Source organism: Centruroides vittatus, unplaced genomic scaffold (assembly GCF_030686945.1).
Source record: "Centruroides vittatus isolate TY-2023 unplaced genomic scaffold, ASM3068694v2 contig_1788, whole genome shotgun sequence".
NCBI lineage: Eukaryota > Metazoa > Arthropoda > Arachnida > Scorpiones > Buthidae > Centruroides > Centruroides vittatus.
This window is the reverse complement of record NW_027121095.1, coordinates 540,532-561,952: the sequence shown is the minus strand read 5'-3', so window position 1 is coordinate 561,952 and position 21,421 is coordinate 540,532. Positions and strand designations below refer to the sequence as shown.

General features: G+C 32.8%; 1 protein-coding gene across 1 annotated transcript; it reads right to left on the bottom strand.

Moving 5' to 3' along the window:
* Positions 1-11,843: 11,843 nt before the first annotated feature.
* On the bottom strand, positions 11,844-12,452 carry LOC136969481 (uncharacterized). Its single transcript, XM_067263650.1, has one exon. It carries the CDS (start codon positions 12,450-12,452, stop codon positions 11,844-11,846), a length of 609 nt encoding a protein of 202 aa, XP_067119751.1.
* Between the last annotated feature and the right edge of the window lie 8,969 nt (positions 12,453-21,421).

Below are 21,421 nucleotides of genomic sequence, written 5' to 3'. Positions count from 1 at the left end.
ACTATCACAGAGAGGATATTTCGCAACATAATAATTTTCGTGCTACAACTCACGTAGGTTTGCTATCTATTTTATTCATTGTTTATATATCGAAAACGCTATCCACCGTACAAAAAGTACGTAAAATATTATAATTAATTTCATAAATTTGGAAAAATTCGTTTCTAATATTATAAAAGTGTTACTTAATAGTATAAACATTCATAAATAACTATGGAATTCTATTAGTCATTGTGATTAGAATCAAAATATGTGGCCTGATTGTCTTGACGTATTGCATAAACGTTTATCTAAGAAAAATAAAATGAATCAACTAAACCGTGACTCGTTATTTATAAAATATTATAAACAATGTTTAAAACTAAATTGAACAAGGGGAAAAAAACAATTAATTTATCAAATAGTAGACCTATAATTTAAAGACAATTATCGTATGATAAATTTATATAAAATGCCCTTGAAATTTTGTTGCAAATGTAGTTAACAATTAAGTGGATAATATTTTCCTACATTGAATTTTTTTATAATTTAAAAGCTTGCCACGAGACAGATAAGTTACTTCATTCTTATACAATAAGGATGTTTAAGTGTACAAAAAACTTTAAAAATAATATTTTTAGTTCTACAGGAAATATTCATTCAAAACAATGAATAATCGTTTTTGGATCGGTTTCTCAATAAGTAAATGCTTCAATGGTTGTTCTCTGCTAATTATTTTCTTCCTTATCATTAAAATTATAAATAAATAGATTAAAAGTCCACTAAAAGAAAATTTAAATATCACATTTTTATTAATTTCCTTATCTGAAACATAAATGAAAATTAAATATATTTATTACAAGTTTACATTTATTTATTTCGATTTATATACACGATTTATATACACATGTATTTTCGACTTGTTTATTATAGTCATTATATTTATTTTTTGAAACAATAGAGCAGTAGATAATATTATGAAATTAGTAATGTAAATTGATAATAAATAGAAATAATATATTGTGGAAAATAATTAAATTTGCAAGAGAAATATAGAAGTTTTAACTTTTAAAATATCCGTCTATCTGTCTTAGAGGTCTTATATCTGTCATAGAAAACGATAAATCTTTCATCGAAATTCATTGATTGTTCCACGCGTCATTCAAACTGTCCTTGAACGTTATTGAATTAATTTTAATTGTGTTTTACTTTTTATTTTATTTTTTTAAAATAAACAATACGTGCAAAATTAATTAATATTTACTGTTTAAAGTAATGATTACAACTTAATTAAAAATCCAAAATAATTTTTAAAAAAAAACTGATTATTTTAAATTCCGCTACACTCATAAATAAACTAAAAAAAATTATTTTTCACTATTTTACTTCGCATTTATAGTAAAATAGTGGAAAATGCATTTATTGCGAAGTAAAATGCATTTTTGAAATACTTCCGATACTATAAATCTGTCGATATCGCTACAAAATATTTACTTTTAATTTATTAGAATAAATGACTCAATCATTAAATAAGAATAAAAAGATTAATTGCATTTATTTTTTAATTAATTAACAACGAAAATATCGTCGTAGAGTGTCGAGTCCAAACGTAAAGATTATTTAAGTATTTTCTAGCTTTTCTATTTACCGTAATAAGAAATCGAAGTCAGATTCGCACATAAAATAAAACAAGTTACGGCTTAGAATTTCACGTTTTTAAAATTAACTTATTAGTTTTCGATTGAAAGCTGCAGAGCCTATTTGTTATACAGGGGCGCCCGTACATTGGGACACTTGGGGTACGTGCCTCCCACCTTTGTCATAGGATTGCCCTTTTCTTAATCCCCAAGGAAACTCTAAAATTTCATTTTATTTTTAAATTAGTTACATATTTTTATCATTAAAAACTTTTTTACTGATGTAAAAAAATTATATAAAAATATTTATTAATAACCGAAAATTTGTTCCAGTGGATCGTCATTATTCGGTCCAGTACCGAGGTACCACCTAATTTGATTAACGCAATTTTGATATACGCGGTAGCATCGAAGGATTAATTAACTACGTTAATCAAGGGATATTTGTATATATACTGTATATTTTACATAATAGTTTATATCCTTTTTTTTATAGGATGAGGGCGCCGCTGCTTAGGGCCATAAAATTTAGCCCTGTTCCTGTATAAATAAAAATATCCGGTATATGTACCATAAAATTATTGGAGACATGTTAATGCTATAGTATGAATTTTAATTATAGACACATACGTGTACGACACGACATCAGAGTTGCTCCGCGATAAGACCTTTATACTGAAAATAGAGTAACATTGAATTATAGCCTGCCGAGAAGCAAAGGATGTTATTGCGTGAATATTTTATTTTTTATTTGAAAATTGTTTTTCTTCGTTAAACTAACGTAAGTTAATAGATAGAGAATATTTACTTATAAGAGAATATATAGTGGATGCATCTATATTAAACTGACAGCATAAACATTTCTGTATATAGTAAAAACTATTGAAATTAGGTATTTCGAAACAATGCGAACCTTATTCGGATTCATTCAAATTTGAAATCGCTCTATAAATTGATTTTTGAAAGCACCTACAGACTCGTCTAATATCGTTTACTAATGTAAAAAATATGTAAATAAATTTATTTCTCAATAATAATTATTATAGTCTGTTCCTATTAGATAATAAAAGATTACAAGTTTTTTAACGATTATTTTTTATTTAAAAAATTTCCCAACGTAACTTTTATTATCAATGATGTAACGATTTAAAAAAAGGAGGAAAGATTGTTTACCGAATCAAATATTGTTTAGAAAAACTAATATAGCTTAATCCTTTAAAAAAAACAAGGTTGATCGCGCATTTGTATTCGAGTAGAAATATATTTATCTGTAACAGCACGATCGTGGAATTTAAAATATGGTCTCACGAACCATTTATTTGGGTTAATATCTTTTTTATAAACGTTGAAACAATTTGTTGATTATCTTAGTGATTTATCTTAAAGCAGTAATTTACAAATCATACTCGAATATTTATTACAAACTATATTGTTAATAGAAAGGCAAGAACGTTACACCTGTTTGGACTAATCTAATTTACAATTTTGAATAAAAGATAGCTTTTTAATAATCTATACAAGTGGTACCCAATCTACGACTCTGAACTAAATTCGGCCTGCAACACACGTTAAATTCGGCCCGCGAACATATTCGACACATCACTTAGAACTATTTCTATCACTTATATTTTTAGTATAGTATATACGAAATATACAAAATATTTGTGACCCGCCTCTCTTCAAATTATAGGCAATTTGCCCGCCAATCGAAAAGTTTTGGCACCACTGATCTACAAAGAATTTACATTTCGAATATAAATCGATGAATCGATTCATCATTCCTTTAAATCGATCTTACATGAATATATTAAACAATCAAGCAATAAATTTGTTCATTGTTTTAAAACTATATTCTGTATTAACGACTGCTCAAATTATAGCATTATTTCTTTATACGAGTTGCTTAGAAGTTAGATAACTAAGATCGGCCTATATTTAAAGAACAATTGAAGCAAGGCACCTAATTTTGCTCACTTCTTACAGAAATGTATTTTTGTTTTATTTATCTGTTTGCCGAAAAGATAAAATGTAATTTTGAACGTTAAGTCTGTGTACTATTATCAATAACGTAGGATATAAAATTGACAATAAACCGTAATTGTATGCACGTTCAGAATAGTGAACATTGGACTTTAATCTGTCTGTAAGCATTATAATAAAGCTACTAAATATATTGAGGAACATTTTAATTATAAGTAACTAATTCGAAAATTCAAGTGCTGTTCAAATTTAATAAACATAATTCCAGTTATTAGATTAATTATTTGATTTAGTAATAATTTTAATTATAATAATTTCGAGTCTGATATTAATTAAGAAAAAATACGTATATAATTTTTTGGTAATATTTTATTTGTTATGAAAAATCAATATATTTTTAATTAAAAATCTACTTATTTTCTTTTTCATAAATAAATATTTAAATTTATTTTAATAAAATGTTATCATCAGGGTCCTAGGCAAACTAGGCAATTGCCTACAACCGCATCTGATTGGTTCATAAATCGATTTTTAAATTCACATATTGAATTTACGTATTTCTTTAGCTTTCGCATATAAATAAATTTATGTTGAATTCATATGTGAAAATTAAAAATAATATAAGCGTATTCTGTATAGTAAATATATGAATACACTAACATTTTCAGTGGTAACCATAACAATTAAAACTACTCACACTTTTTGGGGTCAGATCGCAAATTTTCCCAAGGTTCGAAATTTCCACGATGCGGCACTGCGTGAATTTTAAATATTTTCTTAATAATATAATTTTAAACATTTTCCTAATAAAGTACATTTAAACTGTTTAAAATTTGTTCAGTGAGTCGAATGATTATACATCGAAAATATTTTCTAATCGTTTAAAAATTATCGATAATTACTGAAATAATTTATAAGGGTTCTACATGAAATGAATATTATTATTGAGCAAAATCAATATTGAACCTAGCCACATAATCATTATGCACTGCACCGTTTGAAATCAATAGATAAGAAAACTTCTACGCTCCAATATAATAAACCGACTGTTAACAGGGTAGTGCGAAAATATAAATAAATATATATATATATATATATATAAACTTTAATAACATTTACTTATTCATTATTACTCACAAGAGGAAATAAACATATTACATTCTTCGCAAGGTGAATAATTAAAACCTCTTAGGCATTCAAATTAGCCACCTGAAATTATATTCATTTCAGAAAGCAATTCAATCTGTTCACCTATTTCAGTAGACCTATTTCAATTATAAAAAAAAGAATAAAAATATAAGTTAATGGATTATTAAAAAAACAATTAATAATAATGATACGTCGTAAACTCACAAGAGAATCATTTAATCTAAAATAAATTATTAAATAAATAAATATTGTGGAATGACCTAATTATATTCAAGAAGTAACAGTAAAAAATCGATTGGCTACAGAAAAACTTATTGTAATCAAGTTTAAAATAATTAATGAGAATCTGTAAATTTTCAAATAAACAATAAAGAAATGATATGTGGATGATTCAGTAACGAATGTCACGGATTCTGACGAGTAAATAATTTATAAGGTTTCGCAACTTTAATTTTATTAACCAAGCGGGTCCCCAAAAACCCGGGTCTTTTGTACTGCACTGTATGCACCTGGTCCTGGTTAGTTCTATCACTAGAATGATTTAGACAGAAAACATTTTCCAAGAGATCTTAATTGGAAGCGAAAAATCTTGTAAAATTATTATTAAAAAAAATTCAATAAAAAAAATATATATATATATATTTTATCTTATTGCATATTAATATAGACGAATGCAAATTAAATGAGCGACAAAAATAGCTGAAATACATTTCTAACGTGCATCTACCATCAATAAATCCATATTCCCATCTGTTTCGATTGCAGACGATCGCAATAAAATATTAATTCGTTTGATATCCACAACACATTCTCATTAATATAATTTTAGTTTAGTTATTTTAGAGATATTTGTGTAAAATAATATAATAATTGAATTCTTTATCATAAAATGTGTGAAATATAAAGATCATTCTTCCCAAAATAATTATTTTTAGAATTACTTTTTAAAAATATTGTTATAAATATTTAGTAACTACAACTTAATAAAATTTAACAATTAAACAAAAGTAATAAATCCTTATTGTATTACTTAATAGAGAAAATAACTATCATAAACCTCTTTTATTCGTAATAAAAATATTAAAATTAAATATAATAAATAATTTAAAATATTATGGTAATAAGCGATAGTTTGTTTAGAATTCGAGAAATAGAGATTTAAACGCATTAAAATAATTTAATAAGTTTTTATTCTATTTTGAAATTAAAGTAACAATTAATTAAACAATCGTTACCTTAATTAATTTTCCTAATTATTTTCTGATTCCAACCAACAGAGTTTGTACAATTTAATTCTTGAATTTTCTCACATTAAATAATTATTTAGGAGCAACTTCTATGTATATATTTAAAACATAAAATTAATAAAAACAAAGAAATAATAAATAATCAAAGAAGTTTTAACTAATTTCACGTTAACAAGACTTATAAATACAATCAAGATTATTGAAAAATGTAGATAAATTATGTCAAATAATTACCTTTTTTCATTTAAATTATTAATGGTTTATGTTAAATACCGTATTTTACGGACTATAAGACGCTATGGACTATAAGACGCACCTGAATTTTGGAGGCAATTTTTCGAAGAAAAAAGTGCGTCTTATAGTCCGTAAAATACGGTACTGTATTTAATATGAAAATTAGAATAGGAAGAGATCACAACCTATAATAGAACTTATAAGAACTTCTTACTCCATTAAATCATTAACATATACTGTATAACTTTAAAATGGTTAGACATAACAGTAATTTAGGACAATTTAATTTAAAATAAAAATAGCCTTCAATGTGTTAAGAAAGCGTGTTAGAAATTCGCAGAAAATTTACCAGGAGGGGCAAAACCTGGAGATAAATAATTACATCAGTAAATTTTTATTTAATTTTGGAGTTTTTAAGACAGACAAAGCGTATATATCTCAATCACTTTTACGATTATCATTTGTGGATTTTTTTAATTCAATTCCAGGGGAGGACAAGTGTCCCGTTTGTCTCCTCAGCGGATCCCATGCTTATAAATCATTACAAGTTATGAAAAATATTAATTTAAAAAAGATTAATATTTTTCATAATTATAGAAATACGATTATTTAATTATAATAGAATACTCTAAAACAAACAATAGAAAACAATATTTTTTTTAAAGAAAATTCTCGTGTAAAATTTCTAAAAAAAGTTGTCACAAACTCGATAAATATGAAATAAAACAGCATATTCGAATGGAAAAATCTTATAAAAATATTGAATATCGGATAGTTTTGATATGTTTCTTTTTTATGTAAACGAAAAAAATTCGACATCCGTCTATCGTTCTAAAGCATAGAATATCAAAAATAACATTTTTGCAGAAGAGTCTCAACAGATGTCCTCTGCAAGTTTCTTCATAGGATATTTCTATTTAATCTTCTTTACACGGTTTAAAAGTGTTGCTTCTTATAAAAATATTTTGAAAAATATAAAATTTTTAAAATAAATAAATAATAAAAGATGAGTCATGAAATTTTTGATATTTAGTAATATTATTGAAGTTATTAGATATGTTATTGTAATTTTATAAAGAAATTTATCAACATCATAAACAAGATTTATATTTTTCTCTTATTAACATCATGTAAAATATTTTTAGGTATAGTATTTTGATATGTTTAATATATATATATTTTAAATTAAATACTGTCATGTATAGTTTTTATAATCTAAAAATATTTATATTAAATCTGTATATATATTTAAAAGTATTTATTCTATTTTAATTTTTAAATAAAAAAATATTCTTAATTTTTATTGAAAATAAAATGGAAGATATTGAAACAATTTATACATTTATAGAAAAATAAAAATTATAAATCTAATGTATGCAAACCAGTTATACATCACGTATTTAAATATTGTAACGCCATCTGTTGTTATTAAAATCAATTTTTTGTTTCGAGTGAAATATTTATTCTGTAGGAATAATATATAAAATAATATTTCTTCCCCTCAACTCTTATTTTGTACAACTTGTATATATCTTAACATTTATAATATTAAATTCAATATATATACGCATGGGAGGATGCGGCTTGTTCAAACAGCGTGGAAAATATATGGACCGGCTGCGGCGCATCTGATAATTTTCCGATTTTCTGATAATCCCATCTGCTCTGTATATACCGTATATAAAGTATTCTTCATGTCATAATGTAAAAATTAAGAATAAAATTATTATATATATATATAGAGAGCCTACTAGCAGTGGCGTAGGCTAATCAAATACTACAATACAGTATAATAAATATTAAAACGAAAACCATATAAAGAGTTTGATTTTTTAGCCTACGATTGTCACGTTTATCGCGATACTCGGATGGTAATAAATGGAACAATTTCATTGGTCAAGTAGACACCAATTGAAAATATGAAATCTTAAAAAATTTAAGATGTCGTATTCTTTCCTAATGTTAACTCTAAGAAACTATACCATTCACAGCCGAATATCAAACGGTAATCTTCTAAGAAATCAAATTTTGCGAAAAAACGGACCAAATATTTAAACTTGGCTCCCTCGAAAACCTCTTAAATTATATTTTGTGCTCGCCGGTAACCTCGTATTATGTAATTTTCCCATTCGAATGCCCCCATACTGCTGGTCAGATAGAAAAAACGAACTGTTGCGGGATGAAGTTGAAGTAATTCGACCAAAAGTAGTCGTTGACCTCCTCCCGGAACAGAGGATGCTCAGGATGTCAACGACTACTAATTAATACTGGTCTACTCTTAATATTGAAAAGTGATCCGTGTTAGACAGGTTGTGGTGGCCCCCTGCATGTGATCGAAGTTGCTAACCTTAACGTCTTTTTTTTTTTAACTCTTTCCGCCCTGTGGGCACTAAGAGGGCCTCTTTTAGTAGGCCCATTATGGGTTCGGCCAGGCCCACAATGGGGCGACCGGGTGGTGAGGGACGGGGCCCGACATATCCGAACGGACCACCCTCCCGAAAAATTCCTGGGGATTTTTCGACCCGTTTGGATTCGATCCCGGGTCCCCCAGAGCGGTAGGCTGCCACCTTGACCGCTCGGCCATCCGGCCATACCTTAACGTTAGAAACAGGGCCGGATTAAGCCTCTAGCGGGCCCTTGACAAAATTTAAATTGGGGCCCCATTTAAATAAGTTGCTTCTAAACAAATCTTATATAACGTGACATTAGCGTAGCTAGCATGGGTGACACCCGGTGCGGATATCGTAGTGTCACCCCAAGTCACACCGTAGTGTCACCCTTTTTAACTCTTTTATAAAACACTATTCAATTGTAATATCTTCGCACTCGAGCAACTTGAACGCTATACCGAATATGCGATGTCGCGACGTATAAGTTTAGATTTAGAAAATAAATCATAACCATATATCAGGAATATTTCTAGATGGTGCGAGAGATGTCGTAGCGTACATTACTTCTGAGGCACGGGTTGCTGTTGACTTTTTATTATTATTATTATTTTAGGTAATGGCTAGTCGGGTGAAGCTTAGTAGGAATTCTTAAATACAGCCTTTTCTGTCCTATCGAATTTCTTAAATAATTTTAACTCGTTTTGAAACAGAGAAATCTTCTGCACTGAAGCCGGGCCCCTCCGAATTACGGGCCCTAGACATTTGTCTACTTTGCCTATTCGACAATCCGGCCCTGGTTAGAAAGGCTTCACATGACTTGCTTAAATAAAAAAAACAATCTTGTCAAAATGCGAGAATAATTGCTTTTATCAGATAATAGTGTTTAAATTCTTACAACAAATTGTATAGACTTCGTGGGAAGGATGTTCTTGTGAATATTGCGTTTATAGAAAAATTATTCGGCCGCAATTTGAAAAAATTGTAGACCTACAAATTCGGATTGTCCTCCGCCTGATGTCTGGCTGTCTGCCCTTCCTTAATCTCAAGAAAAGAGTTAGATATTTGAAAGTAGAGACCAGATGTGGAACGTTTAGGAACAGGAGGCCCCGATTAACTATAAATGAACTTTTAGTTTGGAACGGAAGTCACGTTACATCGATTCAAAATTTTCCCCCCGAAAGGAATTAGATAGATGACCGACACGACTCTATTGCTAACAGGAAACGTACGTACGATGTACTGTACAGGAGTAAGACTACCACTAAAGGAATTGAGAACATTGTGACAAAAAGTCGCAGCCAGGCATTGTGACATCGTAACAATGCCGGGCTGCGACTTCTCGTTAGAATTAGTTTGGTTTATTTGGACACGTGAGCGAACTGCCAAGTGGGATGCATCCCAGAAAGACTTTTATGAAAGCGGAACCCTATTTAGGTATTACTAACGTGAAGAAAACCCGGAAAACTGCACATGGCCAGCCCGTTGGCCATACAGGAACTCATAACTAACTAACTACCAGTGTTTGGTGGTTTTATCCACTCGACTCTGGAAGACGCTTACTAGAATTAAGAAAGTATCGTTCAGAAATGAAAAAGCCCGAGTTGTTAGATGTGGAAAATTAAATACTTATATACTTACTATACACTTTTCACAGGGTAACACATTCGATTGCACGCAGGCAAGTGCTATATGTTACCTTTTTTTTTTATTTGTGGTTTTAGGCCCTTTACCGCTCAGAGAGCACTAAAAGGCCAGAGAATGTTGTATTTCAAGAGTGTGTAGGTTCGTAGATGTGTCCCAAGATGGACTCGTGGGCTTCCATATAGGGCTCATAAGAAATAACTAGTTCCTTGTGAGGGCTCATAGCATTACGTTTTATATGTTGTGTTTCAAATTTTATTCTGCATGGTATATTTTATTTTTGTGCTATTACAACTTACCTTCTTCTTTAATGCTGCCGAATGGCGTTTGCGACTTCATATTGATATAGTTCTCTGTCTTGCACTGTGTGTAGAATTTGTTCTGTTGTCATGTGAAGTCAGGTGTTGATGTTGTCTAGCCAGGCCATTTTCGGTCTGCCTGGACGTTTCTTGCCTTCAATCCTGCCCTCCAGGATGAGTGGCAGTAGATGGTATTTTTGGTGGTTCCTAGTGATGTGGCCTAGGTATTTGCATTTCCTGCTGATGATGGTTCTGATCAGGTCCCGGTCCGTGTGCATGTTCTGCAGGACCTGTGCGTTGGTTATTTTGGCCGTCCACAGGATTTTCAGCATTCTTCGGTAGAGCCACATTTCGAAGGCCTGTAGCTTTTTTGTAGTGGCTGATGTTAGAGTCCATGTTTCTACACCATAGAGCAGGATTGGCCAGATGTAGCATTTCAATGTGCGTAATTTGAGCATGATGTTCAAGCTTCTGTCGGTAAGGAGTGTTTTCCATTTGGTGAATGCGTGCCTGGCTTGTTCGATTCTGCTCTTGATTTCGGCCTCGTGGTTCAGCTGGTCATCAATGAGTACTCCGAGATACTTGAAGCGGTGTACTTGCTCCAACTTTTCGTTTTTTAATTTGATCGTGATTTCGCTTGGAGTCCTGCTGACCTTTATCACCTTTTTCTTTTTGTTGATTCGTAGCCCCCATGCTTGGCTTTCTGTGTCCACTTCATTCAAGATGGTCTGTAAATCTTGTTCGGAATCCGCTATTAGTGCTGTGTCGTCGGCATATCTTAAGTTATTGATGTATTGTCTCGTTAACTTTTATGCCGATGTTCTTGTCGGCCAGTGTTTGGTCAAAAATCATTTCCGAATAGATGTTGAAAAGAATGGGAGATAATGGGCAGCCTTGCCGGACGCCTTTTTGTATTGGTATTGGGTCTGTCAGGTCGTTGTCATAGCGGAGCCGGGCTGTTTGATTCCAGTAGAGAGTTGCGATAAAGTTGATATCGTTGTTTTCGAGCCCAAGTTTTCTCAGTTGGTCAATTAGGAGGTCGTGGTCTACTGAGTCGAAGGCTTTCTCATAGTCAATAAAACATATGTATACTTCTTTTTGGTGTTCATAGCACCTCTGTAGCAATATTTGTAAGCAGAAAATTGCCTCTCTGGTGCCTAGTCCCCTGCAGAAGCCAAACTGTGTGTTTCTTAGTGCGTTTTCGCATTTGCATCGTATTCTTTGCTGAATCACCTTCAGGAAGACTTTTAGCATCTGGCTCATTAGACTGATCAACCTGTAGTCTTCTCATTTTCGGCTGGTAGCCTTTTTTGGTAGGGCCACAAAGATTGATTGAAGCCAGTCGGATGGTATAACGTTGTTGTAGATTTGATTGAACCATTTCGTTAGTTGCTGGATGTTGTTGTAGTCTAGTTGCTTCAGCAGTTCCACGTGAATCTGGTCAGGTCCACAGGCCTTGCCTGGCTTTGCTCTTCGGATGGCATGTTCCACTTCAGACGTTAGTATGTGGAGATTGTCTTCCTGCACTCGTTGTTGCATTTCTGCTGGTTTTCTGTTGGTGCCGAACAGATTGCATATATAGTTCTTCCAGGTGTCGAGTTTGGCTCGTTTGCTTAATATAGGTTGATTGTTGTCCATATATAAGCTTGGGATAGGAGCCAGTTTGTAGATGCTTCCAGCTTCTTCGAGCTTCTTGTGCAAGTTAAAGTTATCATTTTTCTTGATTAGGTCTTCGATTTCTGCACACTGCTCTTCCATCCATTTTTCCTTCGCCTTTCTTGTTTGATTTCTTGTTTGATCTTTTGTTGTATTTCTTTGTATTTTTCCTGGTTGTTGTTGCTTTTGAATGTTCTCCGCTCGTCCATTAGATCTAGAATGTGCTGGGTCATCCACCATTGTTTCTTTTTCAGTGCCTGATGTCCTAGCAGGGTTTCTGCTGTTTCATTGATGCACTGTTTAAGTGAACGCCCAAATGCTTGCATGTCTGTTGTTGCTGCTTTAATCGATTGGATTGTAGTGTTGAGATGAAGCTGTAATCGTTGTCTGATGGTGTTGTTCTTCAGCTTTTCCAGATCGATTCTTTTTGTTGGGCTTGTGCGTTTTGCTGATAGTAGTTTAAGGCGTAGTGTACAACTTATCATAATCAATTATTAAATAAGAGGAAAAATAGATGGATAGGAAAGTTTGCAGTTTGCATTATTTTAGCCAACCAGACCTAACCAACGTTTCTGGGGAATTCGAAGCTACTGAGGAAAGGAAAGTAGCAGTGAGCAATCCATTGATAATAATGTCCAGCAAATTTTGAATAAGAATTTTGAAGGAAATAATACAACACGCCACACGGGTAGAATAATATTTGCCTTCCGGGAAGACTTGAGGGGAGCTAGCCCCCATTTGGAAAAAGAGGTGGAGGAAACCCGGAAAACTCCACTTGGCCAGCTAGGGGAAAAAAACCAAAAATTTAGTTGAGAAGTTTAACTGAGTTCAGAATGCTTAATAATGACATAAGGTAACAAATACAATAGGAATGCTGGAAATTACTACCAGGTGAAAAAGTAAATATAATGATAAGAGCAGATCCTAGAAAAGAAGTGACTTTACCATACAGTCTCCAACAGATGTGTAGTTCTGTGTGATGTGCGTTGAACTAAAACTTGCAATTTGAAATATTTCTTTGTTAGTACCTAGCAGAGGGCTGAAAAAGGAGCCCTACAGGGCTAGATAGAGAGGAATAAAAACAAACATAAAAGGACAAGCAATAGCAGCAGTGGAGAGGTACAACGGCCCGTTAACGCCACGCCAAAAAAGGCGCCCACGGATGGAAAAAGGCCTCGGGAGGCGAGATGGAAGTGCCCGTTGCCGACTGCTGACGGCAACCCCAGAGCTGCCGATTAACCGAGGGATACCCGTACCAGGATCAAAGCCACTACCCGAAGAATGAAAAGGCCATGCACAGTAGCCGAGGATGTGCACTCGACCGAAGTGACGGCCCCGAAGATACAGGACGGGCGAGTCCAGTGCAAGAACCTCCACACCTAACGCCCGACCAGAAAGAAAGAGAAATACCCGGCTAGCTATGTGCTATGCGTATAGCTATTGCACTAATGGTAGGCCTATTTCGCACCATATCTTTGTCGCAGTAATTAAATGAATATAATATATATTTTTTTAAATTATATTCTTTTTATAAAAATTATATTTAGTTTATTATTTTGTTAAATTTTTTGTCAATAGCTGGCGCTACGTGTAAACCATCAAATAGCGTGTTAATAGAAATTAATTGATTTACAGAAATTCAATAGATATTTTGGGTGGGATATACGACATGATCTATGTTAGAAGTATGTAAACGCAACTGCCGAGTTATGTAGCAATTGTTCGAACTGCTTAGGAGTGTATAGCGAACAAACAAACATTCTCATTTATATATATATAGAAGATATACAGGTATCACTTGATTAACGTAGTTAATTAATCCCTCGATGCTACCTCGTATATCAAAATCGCGTTAATCAAATACAGTGGTACCTCGATACTCTATCGAACAATCCCGACCCGCTGGAACAAATTTTCGGTTAATAACAAATATTTTCATTTTTGTCATCAGTAAAAAAGTTTTCTATTATAAAAATAAGTAACTAATTCAAAAGTAAAATGAATCCTTACAGCTCCCCGGAGGATTAAGAAAAGGGCAACCCGACGACAAGGGAGGTACGTGCCCCAGTACCCTAATGTACCGGCGTCCATGTATACTAGTTTCAACTCTGGCTTAAAAGTTTTGCCTAATTCTAATTACAGCCGATAGCTGATGCTCGCCAACAATTACAGGATTAAGGAGGAAATGACATGCACTGTATTTCTCATCACTTGACATCAAGGTCCTAGAATATATATTCTAGGACCTTGACTTAGCATGGCCATCGAGAGTTGTATGGGGTCCGGGGTAGAGCGGTCTCTTTTACAAATAGCCAGACGTTCGGGTCATCGAGTCGAACGAAACTTGGTGAGCACATAGCCTTAAACACAAACAGCTCCTTGTTTAAATCTGTGATCTCCAAACCTTTTTTGATCGCGTACCACTAAGAAGAAAATAATTATAAGTTGTACTGTACCTCCTATAATATAATAAAATTTGTTAAATTTTCACTATAAATACATATTTTCTGCTAAATTTCCCGCTACCGGCAATTTGAATTTTTTCTGTATATGATCGCTAGTGATCGTGAGACTACTTCTTGGGGAGGATGACTGTAAAATCAGACAGACTGTGAACAGGACACATCTACAGTATTTTGAAGGGAAACTTGGCGTACCCCCAAGTATCACTTTGGAGACCACTGGTCTAAATAATAGGACCCACTTCTCAATCGTTTCCCGGAAAGGGCCTCTGAAAGTTGAGCGTTTAGTTTATGTCTGAAAATTGATTGTTTAGTTTATAAGTCTGAAAGTTTCACGTTTCTGAGCGACGATAACCGAATGGATAAGACGCTAGGCGTTATAGGTTATACTTTCGGGTATTAGTTTAGTTTCTTTTTTTATGTGTAACATAATTATTTTATTATTTTACTTCATCATTAGCTTTATTATTAGAATTATTATTCCTCACATAGAAGCTTATTAAAACAAGAAATTAAAAATTGTGACGTTATTTCCCGTTTAGCGAAAACAAGTGTCCGTGGATTTGATTAGGTTGTTAGGTTGTTAAAGAAAGCTTATTTCATCACATTTACTTTCACGTATTTTTTTGTGATTATATATTATGTTTACACAAGCGAATAAGCTTCAGACGTTACTACACATGGACGTAAAAACAAATGATATGAAAATAGGGTAACATACTCGCACAGTTTTATTTTTTTAATTGTTACACTTCAAATATCACAATATCATTATATATGAAAATTAACATTTCGCTTCGACTTACCAAGCTTATCTTTACCAATGAAAAACTCGTTTGACTGTCATCTAAATTGTCATAATTTTTACTTGGCGCAATTTTTTTTTTTTTTTTTTTTTTTACATCTGAGGTGTTTTTGCATGGTTTAATAATTTTAAAACGCCAATGAATAAAGAATGATCTAAAACATTAGGTAAATGAGGTAATTCTAAGGTAATTGAGTAACATTCTCCGAAAACCACAGAGAACACTTGTCTTGGTATTTAGGACTCTGCCTTGGCAGCATCCATATTCCCAAAATCCTCGCTACTCTACTGTACTAGAGGCGAGTATTTCACGCCGAGTGCCCAGATAGTTTTTACCTGACCTTGAACTAAAAAGATGTTTCAAGAGTTTTTAGATATAATGAAATTAGTTTTGAGTATTTTAAATTTATAAATACGTTATTAAAATTTACATTCTTATTACAGTTCAAATTATTTGTTTTTATTAGTAACTAACAGACATTCGGCATTGCCCAGTCAAAAAGTAAAAGGATAAATGTTAAAATGAAAACCATATTAAAAGTTTGATTATTTCAATTTTAGCCTACCATTGTTATCACGAAGTGTTAAAATCAAATCAGGAATAGGGTGGGTTGTCCAGGTTTTATGGCAAATTGGTAACCTGTATTTTCCTCGGGGTTTCAGGGAATAAGTACGAAAAATTTGGTGCAGATCGATCAAAAAGCTCAGAACAGAGAGACAAAAACATTCTATTATACACTGGAGGGCAAAAGCTAAGTTACAAGTGTTATTTTTTATTCTTACTTTAAAACAAAATAGAAACTTTATTAAACTAACAAATTTATTCACTCAATAGGGCATGTGACCACTCCTTAAGCAATACATGCTAGACACCTGCTTCTCATACTCTTTACAAGATTATTGATCAATTCATTAGAAATTAAAGTCTATTCTCTTTTGAGAGCAGTCCTGAGCTCATCGAGGTTTCTGGGTGGGGGATAGAGACTTTCCACCAGTCTTCCAAGGGTATCTCAGGCATGCTGCATCGGGTTCAAATCTGGAGACCTGGATGGCCAGTCCATTCTTTGTATTCCAACGTCTTGAAGATACTGAGTTACCTAGTATGCTCTGTGGGGACGAGTATTATCGTCCATAAAAACAAAATCTGTGCTTTCTTTGTGAGCCATTGGACGAATATAAATGCTCAAGGATTTCATCGCAATACCTTTGACCTGTTAAGGAACCTCCTTCAAAGACAAGGAAATCGGTGCACCCAGTGAGATAGATGCCTGCCCAGACCATCACACCACCTACACCGAAGTTGTCTTTTTCTCTTAAGTTTGATGGCGTATATCGTGTTCCAGTCTCTCTCCAGATAAAGCATCATCGAGAATCATTTGTAGGCTAAAGCAGGATTCATCTGTGAAGAGAACTTTGCTCCAGTTGTGGTCTATCCAGTCTTGATTTTGATGACTCCAATTCAAGTGCGCTTTTTGTGGAACGGTGACAATGGAATACACACAACCGAGCGTCTTGCATAAAGACCAACAGCAGCAAGCCTTCTGGATACAGTTCTGACAGAAATTCTTTTTCCTGTGGCTGATTCAAGCTCAGAAGCAAGCATCCTGCGTGTTAGTCCTCTATTGCATTTGGCAGTTACTTTCAAAAATTGGTCATCTTGCAGTGTGGTAACTCTTGGATGTCCTTCCATGGGAATTCTGGAGATATCCCCTCTAACTGTAAACTGTTTCCAGAGTCGTAAAACCGCCATTCTTAAAACTTTTAGGTGCCTTGCTGCGTCAGCTTGACTAAGCCCCATTTCCATCCATCCAATAGCATGCTATCTTAAAGAATCATCTAAACGATGCCTAGAAGCCATTAGAATGTTAATGAATATGCCTTAATTAAACAAAAAAGCAGTTTAAATAAAGTTTGTTTACAAAAAAATCAGCAAAGTCAAAGGAGAGAACCACTAAAGGTTGAATTAAACGTACGTAATTTGAATATTGACAAGATATTTTGTTATTTTCTTATTTGTCATGTAAATTTGCATATATGTTTACATTTTCAAAACGTTTTGGTGCTTTATTTCAAAAGTTATGAGGCAAAAACTATTTGTAACTTAACTTTTGCCCTCCAGTGTATATACAGTATATTGTGTGTATAGATTTATCACGTATAATTATGATACGTATAAATTGCAAACAATCAAAAACATTCCATTTATTACTACGGTACATATTTTACGGTACATATATACGGTACTTAACTTATATACTCTCAAATAATCCATATTTGAGAGGTACGGTACATATATACGGTACGGTACATATATACATACGGTACGGTACATATATACGGTACTTAACTTATATACTCTCAAATAATCCATATTTGAGAGTAATATCATTTTCGTTATTTCGCTTCCTTACACAAAGAAATAATGTTTTCTATTTGTCGATTTCATTCCGGAACCGTCTAGTTTAGAGGTGGCCAACCCCAAAATGGCACAAATGAGAAATCACTTGGCAGGTAACGTATCGTACGATTTCGGTTTATCACTTGTCTTTTTCAACCATCCTTTCGGTTTATCACCAGATCATCTTTTTTCATTCAGCTTCTTTACATTTATTCTAATTAAAGCGTATTTGTTTCGTTTCTTTGAATATCGTTATTTGCAGTCTAAAACTTTGGCACGCATAAACATTATTATGTGGCACGCGTGTTAAAAAAAGTTGGTCATTCCTGATCTAAACCAACTAAGCAGTTTTCCGTCGAAACACTTCCAATAGTTCCAGTTCCAGAAGCTGAATTGGTTTTCCTGCTCAGCTTCTGGAACTGGCACTGCGCTCAGACTCTCGTATTACACATAATAAATTATAGGATTCGGATCGAAGTCTGGATAGTCCATAATCGTAAGCCGACATCTCATCGCGCGATGTTTTTAAGCATTAGCCTAATTTTTAATATTATACAAACCTACTTAGAATTTGATTTTTGCGCTAAACTATAAGTTTTAAAAATTAATAAATAGTTCTTCGTTTCCGGTTTAAATTTATGCACGCAAATGATACATCACGGATGAGTTATATACGGTATTATTGCAATTTTGTTGTTTTTAACGAGAAAAATTCAATATATAGACTATGGTCAGGACTAAAATTAATCGACTTCGAATGGATAAAACACAGAGAGAAATGATCAACATGGAATGGTTAATAATAATTAAAAAAAAAAAAAAAAAAAAAAAAACAAGCTCCAGTCTGAAGTTATAAATATTACATTGTATAATTATGTAACAAAAATACTCATTAATTTATTTACATCGAAACAACTAAAAGAAAAAAATTTGCGCTTATTCACGCAAAAGTGTGCTTAGATTCTTCCGCAAAACATGGGTTTATCTCTTATTATTTGATATGGTCTACACTTTGATCCCCCTTATCGTGATATTTCACACGATATGCTCACAATAAAATAAAATGTTTTCGAATAACAAAAATAACCATTTTCATTCGAATATATACGTCTGTTTTTACTTCTCCAGCTGTTATATATTCTATATAACAGAGGGGAAGCATGGCGATCGGTCAAAAAATAATCCCCCTAAGATTTTTATATTTTTGGACTTAGAACACTTTGAAATGTCGAGAAATGCAAAAAACTTCGGGGATAATTTCTATGTCGGAGAGCATAAGATGGCGCTACCAAAATTTTAGATGTTGCCGGGAAATGCCGGGAATGCCGGATAAATAAACCAGCAGCAACTCGCTGCTGGTTTATTTATCTTTATTTGATTATAAATTATTCATCGAAAGTGAATTAAATTCGAAATTAATTAAATAAACGAATAAATGAAAAATCTGTGTATTTAAATGTTTGGATTTTAACGATTAATTATTTATTGTGACATCGTCACAATGAAGAGCTGCAATTTTTAATCATGTTCCTAAATTTTTATTTAATTTAAAATATACGTTCTCCATCTCAAATTAGTAGTGTCTCTCTGCTGTACTGTACATCTTACTTTTCCTGATAACAACAGTCGTGCCGGTCATCTATGTAACTCCATTCAGGGAAAAATTTTTGAATTTAAATAATGTGACTTTCGGTCTGGACCGGATGTTTGTATATAGTTAATTAGTGTGTCCTGCTCCCAAGCTTTCTGTCTGTCTGTTCTTCCTTAATCTTGAGAACGGAGTTAGATAGATAAAATCAGAGACCAGATATGGAAACCTCAGGGAGTGGAAGTCCCAATTATATGAAGTTCAGATGCAAACCGAAAGTCATGTTATTTCAATTCAAATTTTTTCCCTGAAAGGCGTTAGCTAACTGACTGGCACGACTCGATTGCTAAGGGAAAAGTATGATGTACAGGGGCAATACACTACTAATTTGCGGCGGAGAGCACGTATTTTAAATTAAAAATATGATTAAAATTTTCAGTCCGGCATTGTGACGATGTCACAATATATAATTGCTCGTTATTTTTATTTTTTAATGAATCAATCTTTATAATTTTTAAAAATGCTTAAATTATTAGAATCGCATTCGTTGTTTCCCTGAACTGAGCGAGATTTATGCTTAAATCAAGACTTTACTTACTGTATTTGAAAACAGAAGCAATAATATCTGATTTGGTGGCTGATTTTGGAAACTCGGTGCCTTTCAAACTTTGCTTCCGAACGACTTAATTCATGTTTGCTAATATAAAAACGAATATAAAGCTGTTAAGCTGGAGTTGAGACTCAATTTTTATGTTAAATCGTTTAAAATGCGAGATATTTCAATCAAAAATTGAGTGGCATATGTTTGTTTATGCTTGCAAACAGGACTGAACTGCTGCGTGCGCTTTGTAAGCACTCAAAATCCCAGCTTGGTTAAAGGCAGAATTTTCTCGTGAAATTCCTCAAAGACGGTCTGATCAAGATTCCAAATAACTTATGACATTCACCGATCTGGGTGCCTAGTCTCCACTTATGTGACTAACAACATACGTATTGATAACATCATATTAGGGAGGTTGAAGCCGAAGTTTTCAACGCGAAAACGTGTACGTCGGACGTTCAGCGCCGCTTTCCTGTAAGCCTAGAAGTTTGACTGACAATGGCGTTTGGAAGGTCGAGCACGATTCCACTGACTTTCCAAACGCCATTGTCAAACTTCTCGGCTTACAGGAAAGCGGCACTGAACGTCCGACGTACACGTTTTCGAGTTAAAAACTTCGGCCTCAACCTCGCTATTGTATCAACTCGTTCAGTGAATGATCTCACTGAAGGAGTTGATACCACATGATGTTCTGAACATTTCGTGTTGCCACTCACATAACTAGATACCTCGGGCTTGATGTTCATAACAAATTTGGTGAAGATTGGTCAAGTGGTTTCGAAGTTTATTTAAGTCCAATGACATTCGAATGTAAAGAAATGAGTTTCGCTTACTCAGCTCAATAATTTATTCTCTTGTACTTTAACATTTCAAATATTTATAAACATTTTATACATTTTTATGAGTAGTGCATTATATATGTATTAAATACAAATTCAATTCAATTCAATTCAATTTTTAAAAAATCGCGACATGTTTTCACGATAATGATGTGTTAATCTCTAGTTGAACGTTTTAAGTAATATGTTATACATTGTAACGCAGTCATGTAAAAAAACTAAAGAATTCCTATTTTGATAAGAAATCACAACTTTTTTTAGTGTTCTAAAAACTGAATCATATTTAAAATATGAAACTCTACTGCTCGAGAACGTTTCTAAAAATGCACTACGTTCGAAAGTCGAAAACCGGCCATAGATAATAAAAATTCAATAAATTATGCTTATGTATGCATTTAAATTGGACATAAAATGATTTATTAATATTTATATTCGGCTTTCGGCTTTCAGCTTTTAGGTATAACTATACTTAAAATTAATATTTAAAAATAGAGGTCAATATATATAACAGACATG